At 49.6% G+C, this 27,500-nt stretch overlaps 2 protein-coding genes and 1 long non-coding RNA gene across 8 annotated transcripts in view; 2 read left to right on the top strand and 1 right to left on the bottom strand.

Annotated features, from left to right (window-relative positions):
* The window catches only part of prdm6 (PR domain containing 6), a 159,162-nt gene that overhangs the window by 67,124 nt on the left and 64,538 nt on the right, over positions 1-27,500 (top strand). The gene's annotated exons all lie outside the window — the stretch shown is intronic.
* Positions 993-3,165, bottom strand: LOC114861712 (peptidyl-prolyl cis-trans isomerase C-like). 2 transcript variants are annotated; one of them, XM_055511582.1, is made up of 6 exons: positions 2,933-3,165; positions 2,366-2,479; positions 2,124-2,217; positions 1,988-2,055; positions 1,780-1,895; positions 993-1,714 (listed from the first exon to the last, which is right to left on the bottom strand). In XM_055511582.1, exons 1-6 carry the CDS (start codon positions 3,029-3,031, stop codon positions 1,585-1,587), a joined length of 621 nt encoding a protein of 206 aa, XP_055367557.1. In that variant the 5' UTR covers positions 3,032-3,165; the 3' UTR covers positions 993-1,584. The 2 variants fall into 2 exon arrangements, with proteins under 2 accessions (XP_055367557.1, XP_055367558.1); XM_055511583.1 differs by lacking the exon at positions 2,933-3,165 and having other exon boundaries at positions 2,366-2,872.
* LOC129604582 (uncharacterized) lies at positions 4,382-7,699 on the top strand. The gene is made up of 3 exons (XR_008695597.1): positions 4,382-5,217; positions 5,543-6,454; positions 7,313-7,699. It is a non-coding gene; the product is annotated as an uncharacterized LOC129604582 (long non-coding RNA).

Raw genomic sequence — 27,500 nt, 5'->3', positions numbered from 1 at the left:
AGGACCAGACCAGACCAGACCAGGACCAGACCAGACCGAACTGGACCAGACCAGACACCAGACCTCAGACCAGGACCAGACCAGACCAGGACCAGACCAGACCGAACTGGACCAGACCAGGACCAGACCGAACTGGACCAGACCAGACACCAGACCTCAGACCAGGACCAGACCAGACCAGGACCAGACCAGACCGAACTGGACCAGACCAGGACCAGACCGAACTGGACCAGACCAGACACCAGACCTCAGACCAGGACCAGACCAGACCAGACCGAAATGGACCAGACCAGACACCAGACCTCAGACCAGGACCAGACCAGACACCAGACCTCAGACCAGGACCAGACCAGACCAGACCGAACTGGACCAGACCAGGACCAGACCGAACTGGACCAGACCAGACACCAGACCTCAGACCAGGACCAGACCAGACCAGGACCAGACCAGACCGAACTGGACCAGACCAGGACCAGACCAGGACCAGACCAGACACCAGACCTCAGACCAGGACCAGACCAGACCAGGACCAGACCAGACCAGACCAGACCAGACCAGACCAGACCAGACCAGACCGAACTGGACCAGACCAGACCAGACCGAACTGGACCAGACCAGACCAGTATCATTGTTTCCTCTTCAGAGCCAGCGCTGAGCAGGCGGCTGTGATCTACTTCTGTGTTTTGTGTTGTCCTCCTCCAGAGGTTTGTGCTGCACTGACCTTTGTGTTGGAGGCGTTTTCCTCCAAGCGGCTGTTTATCAGTTTGTATCAGGTTTTGTTGTAGAACAGGGAAAACAAATCACCCGCTGTACTTCTCATTAGCAGCACTTTGTGTCGGCGCTGAGAGATCGGCTGTCAGCTCGTCCTGCTTCCTCTGCAGCTTCACCTTTACAGACCATAATCACACGTTTAACGCCAGTGCTGCTCACGGCGCGGCCGCAGACACACACAGGGTCATTAGGACGACGTGCGAAACCAGATGAGCGCAGACTGTTTTACACCAGACTACTGTTTATTGTAGAAAATAGAGCTGTCATTGAACACAGAACAAGCTGATATGTTTGGTTTGAAACGCAACAGAAAAGATAGTGAAATGATGCTTCTCCATGTAAACCTAAAACCCGCTGTGAGCTGATTGGCTGAGGGCGACGCCTGTTCGGAAGCATAATTCAGTCTCAGAAGGAAACACAGTTGTTTGTTGCAGGAGCTGAATGAACGTGTGCAAACTTTTCTAGATGCATAGAAAGTCAAAGTCGTTTGGCAACAAGTGAAAATGAGGAGCTCTGGTTTTTCTCACGGCACCTTTCACAGGATGAATCCATCACGTAGCCTTTCTGTGATTTAATCGGAGTGGTCTGTGTCATAGTTGATGGTGTGACATGTTGTTTGACTCTAGTCCAGATTTGTGCAGAACCTGCATCAACCCATCAAATGTCTGATGTCTCATTGTCGACTTCCCTTCTTGTCCCACAGACGATTTCATCGGCTACAGTTAATAACTTCACTAAAACTGAAAAAGCTACTTTATGATGGAGGTCAGGCGTTTAGTGGCTTAAATATTTGACTTCTGATCTGGGATCTGTTCACCAGCCCTCCACCTCCACTACGAACGGCTCCTTGACGGGAATCCTGCCGCTGTTGACGATCACACACTCCGTGTGCGGGAGGTTCCTGTCGTTGGTGTCCTGCAGCTCGATGGTGTGGACCACGGCCTGACGGAGCACAGACGCTTAGACACGAGCCAACAACCAACGCTCATCCTCGGGATCCACTCACCCATCCCGTCCAGGACTTTGCCGAACACCACGTGTTTCCCGTCCAGCCACGGCGCCCTGACGGCCAGCACGAAGAACTGGGATCCGTTGGTGTCGGGACCGGCGTTGGCCATGCTCACCTGGGGAACACGGGCCACGAGCAGGAGTCTGAACCGCAGGAACCTTGTTTGTCCCATCACATACTGACAATAACTTGTGGGTGTGAACTCACCCAACCAGCTCCTAAATGCTTTAGTTTGAAGTTTTCATCTGCAAACACGGTTCCGTAGATGCTGTGACCTGCACGAGAGAAGCTGTCAATCATTCACTCAGTTATTCCCAGTCTGGAGCCTGACATCCATCCCCACCTCCGCTCCCGTCACCAGCGGTGAAGTCTCCTCCCTGGACCATGAAATCCTTGATGACTCTGTGGAACTTGGTTCCTTTGTAGCCGTAACCTTTCTGCAGACACACACACACACACACACACACACACACACACACGAGCCACATGTGAGAAAAAAGTCGGAGATATTTACTGATTGTGGAGATTAAGAGCCGCACGAAACATGTTCTACAGCAGAGGTGTGACTTCACGTCTTCATCCCACCTCTCCTGTTGCCAGGGCAACGAAGTTGTTGACAGTGAGAGGGACGACCTCTCCAAACAGGCCGATGACGACGCGTCCCACCTCGTGACCCGCCACCGTGATGTCAAAGAACACCTGCAGAAAATGCATGGGCGGAGCTGTCAGTCAGCGCGAGGAAAGGATTGAATGGATTCAAAACTGACCTGGAACCTTTTATCAATGGTATCTCTAATAACAGCAGGTTTAGGTCAAGATTCAAATACAAATCCTGAAATAAAATAAGGTTAAAACAAAGAGAGCAAAGACGCCTCCGTGACGCCTTCACGGACCGTGTGTAAACCCCAAGCTTTTATTCTGAATTGAGGTCAGTTCTGTGAACGTGCCCGCAAGGAAACGTTTAGTCTCATCTGGATGGACACGTGTGCAGCTGTGTGCGCGTGCGCGTGTTCTACGCTGCCCCACACATTCTGGAAGATTCTATAAATACGCAGACACAGTCCCGTGTTTCCGTCTCTTCGTCTGTGCGCGTACACGCTTTATCCATGCTACGGTGTCGCGCACAGACATGCGGCAAAAAGCTGCACCAACCTTCTCGGTGACCCTCGGTCCTTTGCGGGAAGCCGCGCCGGACACCGACAGCAGCGCGCAGAGGACGAGCACGGCGGCAAGGACCGGTCGGATCCTCATGTTCGGAGCGGACAGGACGGGACAACAACGAGGCTCTGCCGGTAGCTGGACGGGAAGCAGCGCTCCAGACCCGGCTGCATCACTAAACCACACCCGCTGTGGGCTGAGTCTGGATCTGAGTCCCGCCCAGAGAGAGAGAGGACCAGGAAGGATGAGGAGGAGAGAGAACAGCGTTTATTTAGAAAACACGTTTAAAAACAAACGTCACAAAAGAAATGAAGCAACAAAGAACACGGTGACGTACGAGACAAAGTGTCTGTAGTGGCGTCTTGAGCAGAACCGGGTCGGAGCAGAACCGGGAGGAACCTGAGCAGGTGGTGCTTTTGCTCAGTGGGGAGCGGAAGGTTGACGGTTCAAACCCCCCCAGGGGACGGGTTAAACGCACAAGAGCAATTTTATGTGATAATGACCAATAAAGTCTTTCTTTTTCTATTTGAACATCATCTGAATGTTTCTCTGTGTTTTAAAACCAAATTACAGATAAAATCTTAGAGCGACACATTTTCCTGCAGTTTGAACATAACTTAATAGAATGTGGAGCAGCCAGGTCTGTCCGTCCTGATGGAGCACGGGAGGCCGTGATCCGCTTCAGCCTCCGGGTTCCAACAGTTCTACTGCTCCACAACTGTCCTGCATCAGAAGCCATGAGCCGGAAAGGACACACGGGTCCCTGAACGCTCCACGTCTGAGGATGATGAATGATAAGAGTGCGCACGCACACACGCATGCACACGCACGCACACACGCATGCACACGCACATACACACACGCACACACACACACGCACGCACTCACGCACGCAGGCATGCCACACGCAACACACACCGCACGCACGCACGCACGCACTCACGCACACACCACACCACACACACACGCACACACGCACGCACGCACGCACTCACGCACACACCCTACAACGCACACACACGCCTGCACTACCACGCATGCAACACGCACACACGCATGCACACATGCACACTACCTCACGCACACCCAGCACGCACGCACGCACGCACGAGCACGCACGCACACACACACGTTTATTGGCCTTCTGTCAAATCAGTTCGTCCATTGTCTTTTCTTTCCGCCATCAGCTGAATTAATTAAGCAGAAATGTAAACGTTTTAATTGAATGTCAGGGTGGAACCTCAACAACAGGCTCAATGTAAATGGAAGTGACACAGCTTTAAAGCGTGAGTATCTGTCTACCAAGGTTACTGTGTGTGTGTGTGTAAATGGGGGAAGGTGAAGGCTTCCATGAACTGAGCCCCATTCATCTGAGTGGAGCGATGACGTCATTAACTTTTAATGAATGAATGATTCAGCTGATCAGAATCAGCTTCACTGTAATAACCAACGTCAGCTCAGACTAACTGCTCATTTCATTGCAAAGAGGGTGGGTTCGTACTGTCTCTGTGCTGCTTGTGATTTGCTTTTGTGTGTATGTCGTTCGGTTCGGAGGCGCCGACCCGACCCGTGACTTTGATTGTCTCTGTTGAGTTTCGGGCAGAGGTCCAAGAACGGAAGCAACCGTGAGCGCAGACGCTTCAACGCTGGAGTTCAGCTGGTGCTAAACCTGGGAACACGCTGAAACCTCCCGTTCGTCATCCCTGAGGATGAACCGCTTCCTTCGCTTTGATTCTGGGTTTCACGCTTTACATTTTTACAGCTTGTTGGTGAATATGAGGCTTCCTCAGATGCAGCTTTACTAAGTGAGCTGCTGTTAATATTGTGTTTTTTCCTTTCCTGCAGACGTCTAAATAATTAGCTTTTGTTGTAGAAAATGATGAATTCGGGCAGTTAATTCATCGATCGTCCGGCTCCTGCGATGTGCTTTGCTTTAGAGAGTCATTAATCAATGGATGAAAACACCTAATTCTGCTCCTGCGCCGCTACTCGTTTCTCTACCTTCTGTGTAGAACAGACAATCTACAGCCACAATATGGAGGCAAACTGCCGTTATGGACAAGTGATGATGACGATGATGAAGTGGAAGGCGATCACATAGATATTAATAGGCCTGTGCATAAATGATTAGCTTTAGCTTCCGTGGCATCAGGATGAGATGATGCAATGAAACAGCTAACGACAGTGAGGTCGGGTGCTGCTCAGTAACTACTGGACCCAGCGCTCAGTCACTATCACAGTGTCAGTTGGAGCCACAGATCTGAGGATGAGCTGAAAATGTAAGTCATCCATTCATTTCCACCACTCGGCCCCTGCAGGGTGCGTGGGGGGGGGGGGCGCCAGGCCATGGAAGAGTCATGAAAAGGCTTTTTGGTGTTTTAAACACCTGATGTTTTAGACATTCTTTGCAGCAGAGCTTTTAAATCCCACCTCAGGAGCTGCATGGATTTGAACTACCAACCTTTGCCTGGAACGTGTGCGTCGGCCAATCAGACTCTCTGTTGTTGCTCCACATTCCTGCGCGCTGAAAAAGTGGCTGTAAGTCGACAAGGGTTCATTTTCAGACGCTTATGTTTGTGTTTTTGTTCGTTATCAATCCACCAGAGGTCCAGAGATGACAAATGGCTCCTGTCAGGGCGACGCCAGTCATAACAACGCGCGCTGCTGCATTTTCAGGCCCTTCGCTGATGTTCTTATCCACGGCCGCTCACAATGACTAATGCTCACGCACACTCGCTGCGTGTGTGAGCCGCAGACGGGGGGGAACGCTCGGGTCGGGATAACGAGTCCGACCCGCAAACACAATGGAGCGGCTGCAATGCGTCTTATCTGAACGCACACACTGAGCTGAGCGACAGCGGCGACCACCAACAACCAGAACCTGCAACACTGAGGGTGTGGAACCAATGAGGACGACACAGAACACGCAGGTTCTGCCTTTCAGCAGTGCACAAGACCAGGACCTCAGCTGCACTTTGAACCCGACCTGCTTCAACAACGGGTGGAGAAAGTCTGATAATGAAACTGCTCTTTTTCATGGTTGCTTCATTCACGACCTTCTGCAAACAACGAAACCTCCTGAATAGTCGTTTAGAGGAGATCTGCTGATGTTCCGACTGAAGCAACATTTGTACGTTTGTCTGTAGAAAAGGAAAGAGCAGGAAGAAGAGAGACGGAGGAGAGAAAAACAAGGAGCGAGACGTGAGGCACAGGAAGAAGTGAGTGGAGAGCGCGAGAGACACGATACGTGTGCATCAGAGTGGGAGAGAGACTTTAGTCGGTGAGGAGGAGAGAGAGGAGGGGAGAGGGCCAGCCAGTGACAGGGAGGGAGGGGGGAGGAGGAGGGAGGCACAGGCTCGTGCAGCGGCCGCTCTGCTACTTTTGGCTCCGGAGACGCGCAGGACGCAGCCAAGTGCCCCGGCTCCCCTCGATGGTTCACCGCCGCCCGGAGGAGGGAGCCGCCGTCCGCCGCCGCCGCCGCCGCCGCCGCCGCCTGGAACCCAGCGCCTGACAGCAGTAAGCCTCCTCCGCGCTTCACGCGTTCCACTCACAAGGAAGCGAGGGAAACTCCGGGAGTTTCCCTCGGAGCGTCCCGCGCGGACAGGCGGCACCGCGCCGCGCCGCGCCGCACCGCGCCCCGCCGCGCCGCGCCGCGCCGCGCCGCGCGTATTCGCGTCAAACTTTTAATAGCTGCTCCAGCGACGCCTCGGAGAAGCGGAGTAAACTCTGCTTCCAAAGAAGCGAGGCCGAAGCGGGCGCTCAGAGAGCGAGTCCGGTTGCTGGCGGCGCGGTTCGTCGCGCGTTCGTCTGCGTTCTAGTCGCTGTTTGTAACGATAAAAGATTTAAAAAATACTCCAGCTGTGGGATCAGAAGCATCAGACGCCTCTTCTAAATGACAAATGCACGATTTCCGTCTTCAAGCTTTATATTCAATATTTTACCCTTTTAAAAAATATGAATTATTAAATTATTCAAAAAGGCGAAGAAAACATGAAACTCCTGAAAAAGAGGAGTCAAGCTTGAATTTGGTCCTGAACACCTGCAGGTTGTGAAGCACCTCAGTTACACTCCTTCAGACACGGAGTTCTTGTATAGAAGCTGAGAGGCAGGTGCAGGTTTCCTGAGTGTTGGTTCAAGACTCCTGGAAGGTGTCTACTTTAAATTGAATCAAATTTAAGGTTTAATAATCATCCAAATAAATGATACGTTTTGATGATTTTCGAATAGTTGCTCTGAGCTCCGAGAACCTGATCAGAGGCAGAATGAGGTGACGTTTTATGTGATGAATTTGACTTTGAATCTATCAGGTGCGGTCCAAAGGTTGATGACGTGAGCCTTCATCACGCCGCCGTCTCCTCCTCCTCTCCTCTGCAGCAGCCATGCTGAAGCCGGGCGACCCGAGCGGCTCGGCCTTCCTGAAGGTGGACCCGTCCTACCTGCAGCACTGGCAGCAGCTCTTCCCTCAGGCTCAGCTCAAGGCCCCTGCGCCTCCGCTGCCTCCGTCCGACCGCCTCTCCGTCCCCATGGACGGCCTGCGCCCGTCCCGCCTGCACAGCCACCTCCTGGCCTCCGCACACTGCAGCTCCTCTACTTCCTCTGCGTCCTCGTCAGCGGCCGCTCCTTCAGCTGCAGTGGCTGCGGTCCTCGCCCCGTCCTCCTCCGCCTCCACAGGCCTCTCCCAGATGCCCGTCCCCCAGCAGGTCGCGCTGTTCGGGCAGGCGCTGGCCCCGCTGTGTGCCGGGCCCGCGGGACCAGGTGCAGGAGGGGGGGGGGGGTGTGGTGGTAGTGGTACCCCCAGATACCCAGCAGGGTCACAATGCAGCAGCGGGGATCCTCCATCAGGCCAAAGAGCAGAGCTGTGGGGGGGTGGGGGTGGGGGTGGTGTCGTCCAGCGTGAAGGGCAGCAGCAGCGGAGGAGGCGGCGACGAGGCCGGAAAAGCAACAAGTTTCAAACTGACGTCGGAGGAGCTGGACTATTACCTGTACGGACAACAGAGGATGGAGATTATCCCAGTGAGCAACCACACGGGAGAACTGAACAACCGTACGTACACACACACACACACACACCTCAGCGATGCTCCCACTGGTTTCATTTCTAAAGAGCCAAGCAGTTAAAACAATTCTATTAACTGTGAATAATGATTCTGGCCTGTTAATCATTAAGTAAAAAATCAGCTCACGGAAATATTTAGTTTTGCTGATAAAAAAGATTGTTTTCAAAATTTGAGTTACATTTTTTTACATTTTACATTTTCTGCAGCAGTTAATTTATTAAAACCTCTTATGACATTAGTAATTTTTTATTACATTTAATGTAGATTTAATTATATTTATATTGTAAATATTTAATTAAACCACACCAACAATTATAAAAGATGCAGTATCTAAAAAAAAGTTACTGAGAAATAAAATCATGTTGTAGTTTAATATATTGTTTTCCGCTTACTTAAATAGATGATGATCTGCTGAGCATGAAACTATTTATTTAAACAGATTCACTGTTTATTTTATTGCTGCTCGTTTTAACACAGCATCACGAGGTGTGTGTGAGATGTTACAGTTGGTTTGACAGCGGCGTTGTTGGACAGTAGGCGCTGCAGGAGGGGTCAAAGGTCAGCAGCCTGGCTGGAGTCAGACCCGCAGCAGGGACACTTCAAATAAACTAGAGTTTACGGAAGTAAGTGTTTGGATCAGTGATTAATCCCGGATCAAAGCGTTTCATTTGTTCCGTATTTGTTTTGTGCTTTTTTTCTTCCGGTCTTTTTGTTTCTAAAATCTGCTTAATTTACGAACTATTAATTTAGCGCTGGGTGCACATTTTTTTGGAACATATTAAATACGCAAACTGATCACCGGCGCTCATTAGTTTGATTTCTGACGCGACAGTGCGCGTGCACAGGTATTGACAGAAAGCTGTCATGCGTGAAAGACTCGCTCCTCGCTGTCTTTAAAACCTCGTCGATCTGACGCTGAGGGGCGTTTCAGTGAAATCAGTGAAACGAACGTCCACGTGCAAACGAACCGAGCCGCTGCGCGCACTTCCCACTTGCTGCGGCCGATCATGCTTTCTTTATTTTAGCGTCATTTGACGTTTCATTTTATTTTTTATTTACAGTATTATCGTATCGTTATATAAATAAATTACAAAACAAACGAACAAGAAAACCAACAAATATTCTTACGTAATAATGAATATTAATTGAGACAGGATTCATTTATTACCGTGTAACATTGCATTTCTGCAGCGTGTCTTTGTGTGAAGCCTCTGGAGAACAGATTCAGCGTTTAGATTTATGGCTTTTAGAAGAACCCGAGCGCAGCCGCCGCTCTTATCTGCTCATTATGAGCCTGAAAACGCTTCAGCGTTTTCCTCATTGGGCTTTCACCGTAGCTCGTTTTGAACTTGTTCGCTTTATTTGCTGAAGCCTATTTTACCGGTCCGCGGCGCCGGTACCGGCCCGTTGCCTCCAGATGAACTTCGCTCCGCTCGTCTCTGTCCCGTCGCCACTTGTGTAACTTGAGAGTTCATCATCGGCGTTTCAGGCGTTCCACCCGCGGAGGGTGAGAATAGAGTGGTATATATATATATATATTCTCTAAGAATAGAACCATTCTTAGTCTTATATTTTGGAAATTCAGTGGTTTGTGATTCAGGGTTAGTCTTAGAGTTAAACCTAACCCTGTTAGCTCTACATTCTGCTGAAAAATACACGTACTGTATGTGGCAATTAAAATTGAGTTCATAAAGATGATCAGCACTTTTATGTCATGGAGCTAAAAAACCGTTGAGGATAGAGTAGAATTCTTTTTGCTATGATGATATTACTTAAAGTGTAACAGGGATGTTTTTTAGGAGAGCAAAGTCAAACATTCAGATATTTAAAACATACTGTAATTGTGTGACTAAGTTTCTGTGTAAGGTCAAAGGTTTTCCTGCACTCACTGCTCATACGAAAAGAAACAACTCCAGCTGTTTTAAACATTTCAGCAACAAATCATTGCCAGTGGGCCTGAAGCTGTGATTATTACAGGCCTGCTGGGTGCGAAACGTCATACAACCCTGATTTACACCTGCTTAAAAGCCTCGTCGGGCCTTCTGCCAGTGCCTTTTGCCAGTGCCTCAAAAAAGGCACCGTAGGAAACTAGATGCATGACCCTGAAACATAAACCAAACACCTCACTGGGTGTTTAAAGCAGATAGAGGAAGATGCATTATAATGGCAGAGACACACAGAAACGTTTTAACAAGTACGGTGCAAAACTCACAGGAAAGAGCACCGACAAATACAAAGCTCAGCAAGTTGGACCATTGGTCATTTCCAAAATAAAAGCATCCCACCGCGCGGACACACGTCTGATGGCGTCACCGTGGATCTGCCTCAGTGCGCGTTCATTACTAATCCATCGCTCCGTCCGATCGTGGTGATGCAGCATGACTGCATTGTGTTTATAAGGTGATGACCTGAGTCGATGATGCTGTCCACGCAGCCGACAAACAATCAATGCTGTAAATGACTGAGAATCTGAGGAAACGGCCTTGTTCTTTATTCTCTGCGTGTAAGCATTTTATGCTCTGCCGTCCGTCTGCACTCGTCTCATCTGTTTCAGAAGGTCAGCAAAACAATTCTCACACATTCAAATTCTCATAGAGCTTTGGGTGTGTACAGCTGATTCTTCTCACTCAACTTAACCAGAGAGAAGCACTGAAGCTGCTTTGATTATCACTCAAGATGTGTTTATTTGGAATCAGTTGTTGTCATGTCCAGTGGACTATGATGTGAAGCAGCTGGAAACTCACATTGTGCGGTAAATAAAAACACAGCACACAAGCTTGGACCCATCTCTGGTAAAGTCCTGTACATTCCAGCCAAAACCTTTGAAATGTGAATAAAAGTTGGAGCAAAGTCCTGGATGGAGCCTCACGCTCAGTCACAGGACTGGGTTCCACACAAATAACCCACATTAACACTACTGTCCCGCTCTGACTGTCCAGCAGCTGGTTTCTAGCTCGATGCTGTTCTGTCAAAGACGTCTCGCTGCCTGTGTTTATCAAATCCATCGCTACAAAATTCCATCTGCAAGACAAAGTGCCAAATAGAACGCGTTGTTTGGCCGAGAGGCCAGAAAGCGCAGCAGCCGCTGCCAGGACGCGGCTTCGCCTCACGGCTCACATCTCAACAGTCGGACCGAACTGGATCCTTTCAGCTGCGTTTCCTTGTTTGACCTTCAGACCTTTCCAGCACCGTGCTGCTGCACAGGCACATCATGAGACCACACATCGTCAGACGCAGTTAGCTTGGAGTTGTTGATCATCTAATCTGATGATTGTTGACTGGATTAATCCTCCGGAGAAATAAATCAAAATGATCTGATAGAGCTCAGGGTGGTTGTAAATAAAATAAGCCCCCCCCCCCCCCCCCCCCACACACACACACACACAGTTTAAGTTTATTAATGAGCTGTTGAATCACACTAAAAGCATCATCTGATTTACAGAATACATCTCGTGTTGTTGTTTCGTTTTGTTTTGTCTGTTTAAAGTGAAAAACTCAGGCGCTGTAGTAGACAGCGTGACACAGCAGGAGGTCTGTGTCGACAGAAAAAAAGTTTGGTTTCAGATGAAGCTACGTCGTCAAGCCACAGAGGATGTCAAAGGTTTTTATGAACTGCAGAGGAAGCAGTGTGAGGAGTTTGGTCCCAGGAACCAGGAGACTGGAGGTTAGAATCAGGATTAAGTGTCTCTCAGCTTTGAAGAGGGAGGATTAGAGCCGCGTCCGCCACCGAGCGCCTCCCTCACACACACTCAGCAGGAGCTGAGGCTCCTCAGGACTCGCTGGTGTCGTCACATCCAGCTTCCAGAGAAGTCTTTCCAGGATTAGTTTGTGCTCGATGCAGAATGTTTAAAGTGAAACACAGTAAGTGGTTGGAAGTAGTTGGCAAAAAGCAGCTGTATGAACAGATGTGCTGCTCGAACCACCAGACCTGAAACGTGACAGAGCACAAGCTCCAGCAGGATCCGCTTTCATCACGCCTGTGTTCAGCCAAGAGCTGCTTTCAGACACAGACCAGGATTTTCTGAATACACAAATAAATGTTTTCAGAAAAAGTCAAACATTTTAAAATAAAATGTGGACTAAATGTTCTTGAGGGGGCACGGTGGTGCGGTGGGTAGCACCGTCACCTCACAGCAAGGAGGTTCTGGGTTCAATTCCTGGAGGTGGCCTGGTGCCTTTCTGTGTGGAGTTTGCACGTTCTCCCCTTGTTTGCGTGGGTTCTCTCCGGGTTCTCCGGCTTCCTCCCACAGTCCAAAGACGTGCATTAGGTTGATTGGCCTCTCTCCATTGCCCATAGTGTGTGTGTGCGTGGTTGTCTGTCTCTGTGTTGCCCTGAGATGGACTGGCGACCCGTCCAGGGTGGACCCATAGCCAGCTGGGTTAGGCTGCACCCCGTGACCCCGCATGTGGGAATAAGCAGCTTGGAAAATGGATGGAAGGATGTCGTCCATCATTGCCTCAACCGTGAACTGAGCCTCTTCTACACCACGAAGCAGAAGTGAGACCTCATCTGCGTTTTTATTTATTTACAGGATTTATCTCAGTCACACACGAGTTCTAAACCCTTTGAGCGGCTGCGGCATCGGGGGCGTTTATGGATCCAGTTTGTAAAGAAACACAGATCTGACCTGACAAAGGAAAAGCCGCCCTCGTCAGCCCAGGCTCTCACTGGACCCTGAGCCGAGCTCGGGTTCCCAGGTCCCGGCCCGTCTCCACGAGCATGGGTCCACGCGCCGACGAGGCGCGGCCGCCAAGCGACGTCACCGAGCGGAGGCCAAACACACACAAACACTTTATTTGTGAATAACACGTGTCAGGGAGCGAGTCCTGCTCAGCCTCAGCCCACAGCTGAGCGTGAGTGTGTGAAACGAACTGACAGCGTTTGGACCTTTTGACCTCGTAACGCAGTAAATCTCGTGCCTGTCTGGGCCTCGTCTCCGGCCGTAACTGGTGCGTGCGTTTCCAGACAGGAATGTCGTGTGCTATCAGTGAAAAACACTTAACGGCAGCAACGCTGGCATGTAAATGGCTCCTCACATCAGAGGGCGGCGCGCGTGGCGAGTTCACGTACGGCGCGTTTATCACAGCTCTGTGTTTGTAACGATGCACAGCTCAGCAACGAAGCTGCAGCTGAAAGTGAAGAAATGCACGCGCTGATTGTTTCTCTTTAGCCTCAGACACACGTCACAGATACGAGACACAGATCTGAGAAAAACGCGACTCAAAGACTGAGGCCAAATCTACACAATGGTATTTGCACAGTATTCGACATCTGGACACTTGTTCTGCTGTCGCCTCCTTCAGATGTCGCAGTCCCAGAATGCACCGGGGCAGTGAATGACCAAACGCCAGAGAATCCTACTACGTTCATCACGAGGCCGTCGTCTGAACCCACTTCCTTCTGGACACACGCTCTGTGTTGCTCGTCGTCTTCCTCCTGCTCTTCGTTTTCAGTCTAAACGCTGTAAAACTGTTCCTGAGAGCCGATCAATGCTCACGCGCTTCTGTTGTACAGCTAATCAATGAAACTCTACTAATTCCAGCGTTATCTTCCCTCTTCATCGGCGTCCTCCTCCTCTTTATCTTACGTCTGCCCCTCCGCTGCATCGCTCCCTCTTCCTCCTTCACCTCCTGATCCTGGGCCGAATCTTCCCACGAGCCTCCTTCTACAGGTCGGCCCAAACAAGGTGAGAGCAGCAACCTGTCAAACCAGAGGTGATGTGTGGATAATTAATTAATTCATGTTATTACTTAATTATAATTATTAATTACTAATGAATTAATTAATAATTAAATTAATTTAGTTAATAATAAATTAATAATTATGTAAGTAAGTGGGGAGGTAAGTTTAATTCATTAATTAATGTGAGAATTCATTTGTGAAGGGAGTAGTTAAGTAAGTTAATGAAATTAAGGGAAGGAAGAGGGAAGGGGAGGACGGAAGGGAGGAAGGAAGGAAGGAAGGAATGAAGAGAGGGGGGAAGAAGAATGAAGGACGGACGGAAGAGGAGGAAGGGAATGGGGAGGGAGGAGGGAGGGGGGAAGAATAGAGGAAGGAAGAAGGAAAGGAAGGAAGGAAGGAAGAAAGGAAGGGAAGGAAGGAAGGAAGGGGGGAGGACAGAGGGAGGGAGGGAAGAAGGAGGAGGAAGAGAGGAAGGAGGGGGGAGGGAAGGAAGGAGGCGTGAAGGAAGGAAGGAAGGAGGGGAAGGAAGGGAAGGAAGGAGGTAGGGAAGTGAAAGGAAGGAAGAGAGGAGACGAAGGAAGGAAGGAAAGGAGAGGAATATATTAATTAATTTGTTAGCGTAACTTGGTGTAGTTAGTTATTAGTTAGTTAATACTTAATTAATTAATATATTATTAAGTAATTAATTAATTAATATATTAATTAATGTGTTGATTTAATTAGTTAATTACTTAATTAATATATTAATTATTTTGTATTTAAGTAATTTATTTAATTATTAATTAATTAATTAAAATTAATATATTAATTATTTGTAGTTGAGTGAATAGTTCGGTTAATAATTAATTAATTAATCTATATTTCGTAAGTAATTAATTAATTAATTACTAAGATATTAATTAATTTGTTATTTAATGAGTTAATTAGTTAATTGTTCAATTAATTACATTAAATATAGTAAGTGAGGGGGTAATTAATGAAGTAAGTAATTAATGAATTAAGTAATTAAGGAAGGAAAGAATGAAGGAAAAAGTAATGAAGAAGAGGGTAAGTGAATGAGGGAATGAAGTAATGAAGTATAGTTAAGTAATTAATTAAGTATTAATTACATTAATATATAATAATGTGTTCTTTATATTTGGTAGTTAATGTGGAGTTAGTTATTAATTAATTAATTAATGTTAAATGAATTAAGGAATTAACTTAGGTAATTAATGTGGGGAAGAAGGAAGGAAGACAGGAAAGGAAGGAAGGGCGAGAAATGGGGGGAAGGGAGGGAGGGGAAGGAAGGAGGACAAGGAAGGAAGCGAAGAGGGTAAAGGAAGGAAGAAGAGAGGAGGTGAAGGAAGGAAGGAAGTAAGGCAAGGAAGGAAGGAAGTGACGGAAGGAAGAAAGGAAGAAGGTAGGGAAGGAGGGGGGGAAGGAAGTAAGGCAGGTGAAGGGGAGAAAAGGAAGGGGGGAAGGGAGGAGGGACTAGGAAGGAAGAAAGGAGGGAAGAAGAGGAGAAGGAAGACAGGAAGGAAGGAAGGACTGTAAGTACTGTGCGGAACTTCCTCCAATAGTAGGGCCGTAATGAAATTCAATTGATTAAGGAAGTGAATAATTTCAATTGGTTGGTAGTTCATCGGGCGGTGTGATAATGAATCTATTCGACATAATTAGTCATTACTAGTTCCGGAAGTTGTTATTTATCGGGAATTAGTGAGGTCGTGATGTGAAGGAAGGAAGGAAGGAAGGAAGGAAAAGGAAGGTAAGAGATAAGGAGGGGGGGAGGGAAATCGAAAGGGGGATGGAAGTAATAGGGGAGGAAGGAAGGAATTATTAAGGCGTTAAGTAATTACTTAATTAATGACTTCATGAATGAAGTACTTAATGAATATTTAATGAAAGCTGGTATGAATTGGTTAGTTAGTACAGGAGTTCGTGGAGTTGGAAGGAAGGGAAGGACGAGATGGAGTGACGGAAGGACGGGTAAGTCAGATGGGAATGACGGTGGGATGGAAGGAGGGATTAGGTGGCAGGTGTTCAGGAAGATGCAGCAGAGGAAGGGAAGGGGGGAAGGAAGAAGGCAGGAAGGGAGGAAGAAGGAAGGAAGGAGGAGAGATAGGAAGGAAGGAGGAAGAAAGGAAGGAAGGAAGGGGAAGGAAGGAGGGAAGGAAGGAAGGATAAGAGGAGGAGGGAAGAAGGAAGGAAGGACGGGAAGGAAGGAAGGAAGGAAGGAGGGAAGGGAGGGGGGAAGAAGGAAGGAAGGAAACGGTGAGAATGAAGGGGGGAAGGGAGGCGGGAAGGAGGAGAGAAAGGAGGAAGGAAGATGGAAGGCGGACGGAAGGAAGGAAGGAAGGGAAGGAAGAAGGAAGAATGAAGGAGTCAGTACGAGAGGCGGAAGGAAGGAATGAAGGAAGGAAGGAAGGAATGAAGAGATTAAGTATGGGTGTTAGCGGAGGAGGATTGGGGAAGGAAGAGAAAGGGAAATGGGGGAAAAAAAAGAAGGAAGGAGGAAGGAATGAAGGGAAGGAAAGGAAGAATGTAAGGAAGGAAGGGGAAGGAAGGAAAGTAAGCTAGGAAGGAAGTGGGGAGGTGAAGTAGTGAATTAGGGACGGAATGTAATTAATGAAGGAATTAAGTAATGAGGTTAATTAAATGCATGTACTTTGTTCTTTCATTCGTTCATTCCTATGTTACTTCCTTCCTTCCCACTCTCCACATTGCATCTGATTTCCTATCGCACGAAATGTCACCAGTCAATTTGCCAGCGAACTAACTTTGTTCTTTCTCGTCCTTCGTTCCTTCATCCCTCCCTTAGTCATTCGGGTGGGTCGGAGGGAAGGAAGGAAGGAAAAGGAAGGAGGAAGGAAGGCAGGAAGGAGGAAGGGAAGGGGGAGGGCAGGATAGGAAGAGAGGGTGAAGGTAGGGGGGATGAAGGAGGAAGGAAGGAAGAGGAGGGGAAAGGAAGGAAGGAAGGAAGGAAGGGAAGGAAGCGAGGAGAGGAAGCGGGGTGGGAGAGAGGGAATGAAGGAAGTGAAGGACGGAATAATAGTATTAAGGTTGTGTTTATGTTAATTATTGTACAAGGACTGAATGTAGTAAGGAATTAAATTAATAGTGAAGAAATTAATTAATAAGTAAGAGTGATTAATGAATGTTGTTGAGTGGTTAAATGGGCCTGAGTTAGTTAATTAGTTACGTTAATTCAAGTAAAGTAAGAACTTATTAGTAGTTAGTAATGAATGAAAGTAAGAGAGCGAAGGAAGGGGGGAGGGAATGAGCTGAAGGGGATATGAAGGATATGAATAACGTCGAGAGGAAGTGAGGTGGGCAAGGAAGGAAGGGGGAAAGGGTATAGAGATGGAAGGGGAGGAAGGACCCTCCCGCGGCGCCGTTTGAAGAAAGGAAGGAAGAGAGTAAGGAAAGGGGGTGAGGGAAGGAGGTGAAGGAGGGAAGGAGGGAGGGCGGGCGGGAGGGACGGAAGGAGGAAGGAGAGGAAGGAAGGGAAAGTGATAGAAGGAGGGGAGGAGGCAGGGGGGGAGGGAAGGAAGGAGGGAAGGGAAGGAAGTAGGAAGGTCGAATTAAGGGAATTAATTAGTGAAGGAATGAAGATAATGAATTTTAATGTACATTTAATAATAGATTAAATAATTTGTTATTTCTTTGTTTAGTTAGTTAATTAGTTAGTGAGATTAATAATTAATTAATATATCCTTTAAGTAATTAAATTAAGGCAAAAGAGGAAGGAAGGGGGGAGCGCTAGAGAATCGGGGTTTATGGTGAACAGGAGTGGGAACATCTGGGGACGAGGGGGAGGGAAGGAAGGGCAGAGAGGGGAAGGAAGGGAGGGGGGAAGGTAAGGAAGGAAGGAAAAAAAGTGTAAAGGAGGAAGAAAGGAAGGAAGGAAGAGGAAGGAAGGAGGGAAGAAGGCAAGCGAAGGCATCTATTCATGAGTTCTAGTACTTCATGAATGCCGTAATTCCGTAATTAAATCTTACTTCCTTGTTGTTTTTCTTTACTTTGTTCGTTCGTTAGTTCGTGGGGGGAGGGAGGGAGGGAGGGAGGGAAAGAAGGAAGGAAGAAAAGGAAGGAAGGTCAAAGAAGGAAAGGATTGGGGGCAAGCGAAGGGGTGAAGGAAAGGAAGGAAGGAAGGGAGGGGAGAAAGGAAAGGTGGACAAAGGGGGAAGGTGATGGAGGGAAGGAAGGAGGAAAGGAAGGAAGATAGAGGGAGGAAGGAAGGAAGGAAGGAAGGAAAGGAACCGGAAGGGCCTAGGAAGGAAAGGAGAGAAAGGAGAGGAAGGAAAGGAAGAGGGAAGGGAGAGGAGGGGATGGGAAGGACGGAGAGCGGAGGGAGGAAGTGAAGCTGGAAGGGAAGGTATCAGGGAAGCAGAGAGGCAAGCGAAGGATTAGGAAAGGAAGGAAGGAAGGAAGGTGGGGAGGGAAGGAAGAAGGAAGAAAGGAAGGGGAAACGGGAAGGAAGGAAGAAGGAAGGACGGAAGGAAGGAAGGAGGAAGGAAGATGGGGTAGGGGAACAAAGGGTGGGAAGGAGAAATGTGCACGGCAGGGAAGCAGAAGGAAGGGGTGGGGACTGGATGAGGGGAAGGAAGGAGAAAGGACGGGAAGGAAATGAGGGAAGGGAGCGGATGAGAAGGAAAGGGAAGGAAGGAAGCGGGAAGGAAGGAATGCAGTACACCTGCAGTGTAAGGGAGGAAAGGACGGGAAGTAATTTCAGCATGAATAGCGGAGAATAGGAGGAAGGAAGGAAGTAATGGAAGAGAGCGGCTAAGGAGGTAGGAAGTAAGGAAGGAAGAGGACGAGAGGGAAGGATGGGCGGAGTGAATGTAGGTTAGGTGGTAAGTAATATAGTAAGTAAAGAAAGAAGGAAGCGACAGGTAAGAGAGGAAGGGAGGGTGGGGGCATATGGGAATGGAAGGAGGAAGGAAGTGGTACAAAGGAGGGGGAAATGGAAGGGAATGTGAATGGGAGGTGAAGGAAGGAAGAGAGGAAGTGAAGGGTGGGAGGGAAGCGGGGGAGGGAGGGAAGGAGGGAGTAGGAAGGAAGGATAGGAAGAGAGAGGGGGGGGGGAAGGGAAGGAAGGGAGGAAGGAAGGAAGGAAGGAAGGAAGAGGAGAAGGAGGGGGGGAGTGGGAAGGAGGAGGGCCCTACTTCAGTTTCTTCCTTACTTCCCTTCGTTCCGCCTTCCTCCTTCCTATCTTCCGTCCTTTGTGCGTTCCTTTGTTCGTTCGGATCCTGTTCGTTCGTATAGTTCCTCCTTCATTCCTATCTTCTTTACGCCTTCCTTCCTTCCTCTCTTTCCTTCCTTTGTTCTTCCTTCGTTCCTGCGTTCCTTGTTCTGCCTTCCTCCTCTCTTCCTTCCTTGTTTCCTCCTTCCTCTCTCCTTCCTTGGTTCCTTCCTTCTTCCTTCCTTGCTTCCTTCCTCCTTCCTTCCTTTTTTCATTCCTTCCTCACCCTTCACTGCATTTGATCCTCTCACAGAATGTACAGTCTTGCCAGCGGAACTAAAATGAGGGTCGATAAAGTCCAAATAAATCCTCGGCCCTCCCGTGTACCGTGCTGGTATCCCGTCCACCCAATCTCTCAGTTTCCTAAACCCAGCCTGTCGCTACGAGTCTCATTTTTCAGGCAGTAAGCCTATAAAGCGTGCTGCCACTGCGCCGTGCCAAGAGCAACAGCTGTGGGCCTCCACGCAGCCGTGGCTGCTCTTTTGCACGTCTGAAGCGTGTTTTCAGCGAGCGGCCCATAAATCAGTACGGGGGTAATTCATGGTTAGAGGGAGCAACGGAAATATTAGACAAGGCGGTTGATCACCTCAGCGGCCGGGTTCACGCCTCGCAGAGAGCCGCTGAGTTCTCACAACAACAGGCGGCATCAGGAGAGGAGAGGCACCACCTGCAGGAGCCACCGGACCGAGCGGCTCCGGCACGTTGTCGCTCGGCCGTCGCCCTAGTCCTGAATGGGTCTGGCAGAACCGCTGACATCATATCAGGACATCAGGACCTGGGATGATGAGAACCAAAACCAGCTCTGGGTTCAGTTAATAACAGAACCGGGTTGAGTGGTGAGTAGAACTGAAAGTCACTCTCACGTGCTGAAGTTGCAGGAACAACTCACTGTTTGAATCTGTGCTTCACAAATAAGTAAAAAAAGTAACTCAGCTACTGTCAGTCAGAGTGAGGACAGAGCAACAGGTCATTTGACATGAACGTCAGCGGTGAGTATCAAGGCTAAAACGCAGACGGATAAAGGAAAATTAGTAATGGACATCAGTCAAACAAACATTTCAAGAGCCTGAGGACCACAAACCACAGGAACACGGACACTAGCGGGTCGGCACACTAGAAGCAGATAAAGAAAATATAGTTGGCTCGTTTTTGATGCAACGGGCTCCGAGGAATGTTCTGAATCCTCGGTGTGTCTCGTCGTCTCCCGCATGACTAAATATTAGCTCAAACGTGCGACGGACATTTTTTTTTTCCCCCCGGTCTCCGCTGCGTTGGGGCCGACAGCTCGTCCAGTCTACATCTGGCCGAAGCAGAGCCCTGCAGAACCAGGGGTCGGGGTAGCAGCTCGGCTTCCTTTCATCTGAGGCTCGGAAACCGACGCTGATGGTCGAAAATCCTCGTGGAACTTCCCGGCCCTGCAGAGAAATCAGCAACATTCCTGTCTGTTTTAAAATGTGGCTTTGTTCATTTAGTTCATGCCTCAAATGGAGAGCTCACATAAAACTCACAGTTTTTAGATAAAGTTTGAGCTCACGGATGAGTCAAAGAGGCGAGGAGCCCTAACGGAACCAGGCACGATCCGTTGAACCGCTGCAGGTTCTTGGGGGGAGACACTAGAGACCTGATCGGAACATTGCATTATAATCAGAGGCCCACTTTATTAGGAAAACCCGTCTACATTTCGGGGACTCCGTCCATGTTCTGCCTCAGTTCTGCAAATGTAGAGGTTATGGTGTTTTGCCCGTAGGTAAAAACAAACGAGGGCTCACTTCGGATCGGAGATGGAGCCTGCCTCGGAAGGATCAATTTGTCGAAGCCGTAAAAATAGCAGCGCCAGAAAATCTGACACTGTTGCACTCGCACGTACCGAGAAAGTATCTAATTAAAAGTGGCCTTTGCTGGACGCCGCGGCAAAACAGACAGCAGCGCCTTGATTGGCTGAGGACACAAATCAATAAGCGCGTTTTTAAACAACCAGTGCGTTCTTAATGGAAATCTGTGTGTAAAGCTTCTTGTCAAATAGGCCTAATGGACCGGTTTCAGCCCGGAGGCCGATACTGATATAGTCAGGTTTTTCAGTCAGCGTTTATTCCAGGGCGGGGGCTTCCAAAGGCGGTTGGGCCGTGGGGGTCTTTGGTTTTGGCGCTGCTGGGTCCAAGTTCGCGGACAGTACTTAAAAAAGGACAACGGAAAGAGAAAACAGTCTGATGAGGAGGAAAAGAAGCAGTCAGACTCATACGGGTCCAGATTCAGAAAGCTTCTGCTGAGGCTGTGGACAAAAATGGAAAGTTTGCCTCCTCTTGCACGAAAGAGGGCGACTCGGGTCCGGCTCCTGATCGCTGCTCAATTCTGATTCCACTCACAGGTCGGGCTGTAGGAGGATTTTAGCTGGTCAGGGGCGCTTTAAAAGCCTGGCGGCCGGGGGGTTCGGGCTGCAGGGTTCTGGTGAGGTCAGCTGACCTTGTCGATAGAGAAAGGGTGAGTCCAACCCCACCTCTGACAGGGCTTCTGCAGCGTCTCCTTCACACCAACCAATCAGAGCAGACGGAAGAGGCCACCAGGTGCCACTGTTACGATCGGTCAGTTTGAAGCATCACGATGCGCAGTTCACCAAGCGTCGACCTTTGACCTTTGCAGGCGTCCTGCTTGCGCTCACAGCGTAGAGGATGATGTCTGTCACCCGCCGGATGTGACTGACCTTTAGACGGCCGGGCCGCGGGGGACTCATCTGTCTGAGCATCTCCCAGCATGCTTCACTGCGCTGCGCTAATGCTAATGCAGCTGTTTATACTGCAAATTGACTTTCTCTGCCACTCTATGTAAATACAAGCGGCTGCGATCAATGGGCTGAACAAACATCAGGCACGGGACCGGGTGGAGCCCTGCCTCACCCACAGCTCTGCACATCACCACCAGCTACATATCACCCACAGCTCTGCCTTCACCCACAGCCTCTGCCTCAACCCACAGCTACTAGAATGCACCACGCAGTCTGCCTCACCCACAGCCTCTGCCTTCACCCACAGCTATAATCCCCCACAAGCCTCTGCCTCCACCCAAGCCTCTGCCTCACCCACGCTACTTACAGTATATACCAAAGGCCTCTGCCTCCCCAAAGCCTATGCCTTCACCCACGCATCTGCCTACACAGAGCTACTACAGTACATCAACCAAAGCCTCTGCCTCCCCAAAGCCTATGCCGCACCCCACAGACCCTGCCCTCACCCACAGCCTCTGCCTCACCACAGCTACTATATCACCACAGCCTCTGGCGCGTATCCCCACAGGACTACTACAGGATATCACCCAAGCCTCTGCCTCACCCAAAGCCTCTGCCTCACCCACAGCCCTATGCATCACCCACAGCCTCTCTGCCTCACCCACAGCCTCTGCCTCACCCAAAGCCTCTGCCTCACCCACAGCCTCTGCTACCCACAGCTACTACAGTTAATCACCCAAAGGCCTCTGCCTTCACCCACAGCCCTCTTGCCTCACCCACAGCCTTTCTGCCTACCCCACAGCTAATACAGTATACACCCAACCTAGCCTCACCCAAAGCTTGCCTCACACCACAGCCCTATGCCTCACCCAGAGCACTCTGCCTCACCCACAGCCTCGGCTCACCCAGAGCTAATACAAGTACATCACCCCAAAGCCTTGACTCCCCAACGCATCTGCCTAACCCACAGCCTCTGCCTCACCCACAGCTACTATATCACCACAGCCTCTGCCTCAACCCACAACCTCTTGACTCACCCAGAGCTTACTACAGTACTCACCCAAACGCCTCGGCCTCACCACAGATACTATATCACCCACAGCCTCGTGCCTCACCCACACCCTCTTGCCACACAAGCTACTCCCCAGTATATCGCCACAGCCTATGCCTCACCCAAGCCTCTGCCTCAACCACAGCCCATGCCTCACCAACAGCCTCTGCCTCACCCACAGCTACTATATCACCCACAGCCTCGCCGCACCACAGCTACTAATCACCCAACGCCTTGCCTCACCCAAAGGCCCTCTGCCTTCACCCAAACCTCTGCCTCACCCAGAAGCTAATACAGTACATCACCCCAAAGCCTCTGCCTCACCCACAGCCTTGTGCCGCACCCACCGCTACGATATCACCCACAACCTCGCCTCACCAACAGTACTATTCACCAAAGCCTCTGCCTCACCCCAAAGCCTCTGCCTCACCAACAGCCTATGCCTCCACCCAGCGCCTCTGCCTCACCCACAGCCTCTGCCTTACCAGAGCTACTACAGTACATTCACCCAAAGCCTCTGCCTCACCCAAAGCCTCTGCCTCACCCACAGCCTCTGCCTCACCCACAGCTACTATATCACCCACAGCCTCTGCCTCACCCACAACCTCTGCCTCACCCAGAGCTACTACAGTATATCACCCACAGCCTCTGCCTCACCCACAGCTAACTATGCACCCACAGCCTCTGCCTCACCCAAAGCCTCTGCCTCACCCACAGCCTCTGCCTCACCCACAGCTAACTATGCACCCACAGCCTCTGCCTCACCCAAAGCCTCTGCCTCACCCACAGCCTCTGCCTCACCCAGAGCTACGACATCATCACCCAAAGCCTTGCCGCACCCAAAGCCTCTGCCTCACCCACAGGACCTGCCTCACCCACAGGCCTCTGCTCACCCACAGCTACTATATCACCAACAGCCTCTGCCTCACCACAGCCTCTGCCTCCCCCACAAGCCTCGCCTCACCCACAGCCTTCTGCCTCACCCAGAGCTACTCCAGACAGCACCCAAAGCCTTGCCTCACCAAAGCCTCTGCCTCACCCACAGACCCGGCCTCACCCACAAGCTCTGCCTCACCCCAGCTAATATATACCCACAGCCTCTGCTCACCCCCAGACTCTGCATACCCACAGCTTCTGCCTCACCGCACAGCCTCGCCTCACCACAGCTACTTAAGTAAATCACCCAAAGGCCTCTGCCTCACCCAAAGCCTCTGCCTCACCCCACGCCTATGCCTCACCCACAGCACTTATCACCAAAGCTCTGCCTCACCCAAAGCTCTGCTCACCCACAGGCCTTGCTCACCCAGAGCTACTCACAGGACATCACCCAACGCCTCTGCCTCACCCACAGCCTCTGCCTCACCCACAGCTACTATATCACCCACAACCTCTGCTCACCCACGCTACTATTATCACCCAAAGCCTCGCCTCACCCAAAGCCTTCTGCCTCACCCACAGCCCTCTGCCTCACCAGAGCTAGCCTCACCCACAGCCTCGCCTTACCGAGCTACTACAGACATCACCAAAGCTCTGCTCACCCAAAGCCTCTGCCCTCACCACAGCCTCTGCCTCAACCAAAGCTACTATATCACCCACAGCATCTGCCTCACCCACAAACCTCTGCCTCACCCAGAGCTACTGACAGTGATCCCACAGCCTCTGCTCAACCACAGCTAAACTTATGCACCCACACAGCCTCTGCCTCACCCAAAGCTCGCTCACCACAGCCTCTGCTACCACAGCTAACTATGAACCCACAGCCTCTGCCTCACCCAAAGCCTCTGCCTCACCCACAGCCTCTGCCTCACCCAGAGCACTACAGTACATCCACCCAAGATCTGCCTCACCCAAGCCTCTGCCTCACCACAGACCCTGCCTCACCCAACCCCACAGCCTTCTGCCTCACCCCCGCTACTATATCACCCACAGCCTCTGCCTCACCCACAGCCTCTGCTCACCCAAAGCCTATGCCTCAACCACAAGCCTCTGCCTAACCCAGAGCTACTACAGTACATCACCCAAAGCCTCTGCCTCACCCAAAGCCTCTGCCTCACCCACAGACCCTGCCTCACCCACAGCCTCTGCTCACCCAAAGCTAACTAATATCACCCACAGCCTCTTGCCTCACCCACAGCCTCTGCCTCACAAAGTCTGCCTCACCAACAAGCATCTGCCTCACCCACAGTACTACAGTACATCACCCAAAGCCTCTGCCTCACCCAAACCCTCTGCCTCACCCACAGCCTCTCCCTCACCCACAGCTACTACGTACATCACCCACAACCTCTGCTCACACACAGGAATCTGCTTCACTCCACAATGTTCGTGCCTCAACCACTCCCTCCCATCAAAACCCCGTTATTCCTTCCTACCTCCCACAGGTGCCTGCTCGTGGTTCCTGACGGATCCAGAGTGAAGCTTGTCCAGCAGAAGAGGGACCCCTGAATGAAACGGGCCGCCGATCCAAGGTCCCCTGTGGGATCGATGAGCCGCGCAGAGATCCAGAACCCAGACAAGGACCGTACGTGGTACACAAACACACCTATACGGAACAATGAGGCGTTAACATGGACCAGAGTCCTCGCCTCGTCTGGTCCAACCCAGCTACTCAGACAGACGACACTAACACACACACCACACAACACACCACACACACCACAAACACAGACACACAAACAGGACCACAACCACACAGGACAGGACAGACAGGGCGACATTGACAGACAGATTCAGACAGACAGACAGAAAGACACACACACCACACACCCATGGGGGGCACAGACACAAACAACCACACACACACACACACAGACACACACACAGACACACAGACAGAAAGACAGACACACAGACAGACAGGCAGACAGACAGGCAGACAGGCAGACAGACAGACAGGCAGACACACAGACAGACACACACACAGACACACAGACAGAAAGACAGACACACAGACAGACAGACAGACAGACAGACAGACAGACACACAGACACACAGACAGACAGACAGGCAGACAGACAGACAGACAGGCAGACAGGCAGACAGACAGACAGACGACAGCAGACAGACACACAGACCACAGACAGACAGGCAGACAGACAGACAGGCACTACACACAGAACAGACACACAGACAGAACGACAACGACAGACAGCAGACAGGCAGAACACAGAGACACACAGGACAGACAGAAACCCAGACAGGTCCTACATCTCTGGGCAGGTTCTCGGAGCCAGTCAGAAGGACGTCAGGCAGTGTGGACGGGAGCTGTGAGAGCCGCTGGTGCCTGACGAGTCACGCAAGAGAGAGTGAAGCGGCCACGGCATCGGACACGCAACGTTCTGTTGTCTGCCCACAATCGTCACAAACCTGGAACAAAGAACGGGAATCAATACTCGTTACCAAAATAAAACACGATGCTGTGCCAGGAAATACACACAAACACTGATTAAAAGTGTCGTTTGTCTAATCATTCCAGGTTTTGCAGTGTTACAACTGTTCACGTGTGGGCGAGAGGTTTTAGGTTTTTTTGTTTGAGAAACTAACTGGTTATTTGATGGAAGCAGTTGAAAAAATCAGTGAGGGAGGGAGAAAATCTGTCCAGGCCTGCAGTGTGGCAGGCTTGGTGGCAAGCAACGAGGTGCGGACTGTCCAAACATTACCTGCGAAGCAGCGGCGAAGTGTGAGAGATGATTATAGGGAGGAAGAGAGAGGGCTCGGACAACGCTGAAGGCCACTTAAACATGGATTCAATAATGAGGAAAGAGAACGTTCTGGGTTCTCATGAAGTCCACAGTGAATCCACTGTGATGAGGATTATAAGGAAACATGACGTCCCGGCCCCATCACGTCAGCGTGTTCCCGATCCTCAACATGGTCAGGTACTGAGTTGGAAATTTGGGGTTGAGTGTGTTTCATTACACAGCCTGTCGAAACAGTTTGGTAAAGAAGGAATGAGTGAAAGTGTGACTGTGGTTTCAGTTGCAGGTCACTTCTACAACACTCATGTAAAGTTCGTTCTGTCCTCATTAAAGCCGTATTTGTGATTTTTTTCTCTGGGGGACGACATCTTGAAACAAAAACGTGACCTTGTCATTGTCAAGGAAACCAGAATTCAGAAATTGAAAAACGAAATTTAATATAGCATTCATACACTGTTCTGTCTCTCCAGTCACTCATTTATTTTAAAAAATATAGGTGCAACCAAAAATAATAAAAATAAAAATGTTTTTAATCATATAAAAGTCTATATTTTAGTTTACACTGGACTAACAATTAGAATGACATGAATTACATTGTTAATAAATACTTTATAATACAAAGTATTGAACTTTAAAAAATAATATAATTTATTTAATGAAAAATAATTAAAAAAATTATTTATAGATAATTAAACAAAAATATAGTGACCTTGTAGTGTAGTGTATAGAAATAGTTTTTGTACTTCATTCTTTACTACATTAGCCCTCCTAATCACAGTTTTTTATAACTCAGCTATCAATAATCGATTCAGTTAATGCTCTTTTTCTGCATGTGCGACTCAACCGGTGGTCAGTATGAGGCTGCAGAGGCTCTGGGCCCATCAGCGTCTGAAAAAAAGGGGCTCTGCTCTTTACCGTCACCATCTATGATAAAAACAAGACACTGAACCCACAAAGACGCAAAAACATCACAAATAAATATGTATGACACAACCGGCGGTGTTTCATCTGTTTGTCCTGATTTGTTTTTCAATCCGTCAGTGTTTTAAATTAATATAACATAATAATAGGTCAGGCAAATTAGATTTAATATTCTGGTTGCAAGTCTCATGAAGTATGAGTTTAA

Source organism: Betta splendens, chromosome 9 (genome assembly GCF_900634795.4).
Source record: "Betta splendens chromosome 9, fBetSpl5.4, whole genome shotgun sequence".
In the NCBI taxonomy this organism is placed as follows: Eukaryota; Metazoa; Chordata; class Actinopteri; order Anabantiformes; family Osphronemidae; genus Betta; species Betta splendens.
Note: the sequence above shows the minus strand (reverse complement) of the source record. Positions and strands in the feature narration are given on the sequence as shown.

What these genes read in the sequence shown, in the direction of transcription:
- LOC114861712 (XM_055511582.1), bottom strand. Translation starts at nt 3,031, where the DNA reads ATGAGGATCCGACCGGTCCTTGCCGCCGTGCTCGTCCTCTGCGCGCTG. An exon ending in AGCATTTAGGAGCTGGTTGG is followed by an intron (nt 1,896 to 1,987) that starts GTGAGTTCACAC and finishes CGTGTTCCCCAG; the next exon opens with GTGAGCATGGCCAACGCCGG. An exon ending in GGCAAAGTCCTGGACGGGAT is followed by an intron (nt 1,715 to 1,779) that starts GGGTGAGTGGAT and finishes TGTGCTCCGTCA; the next exon opens with GGCCGTGGTCCACACCATCG.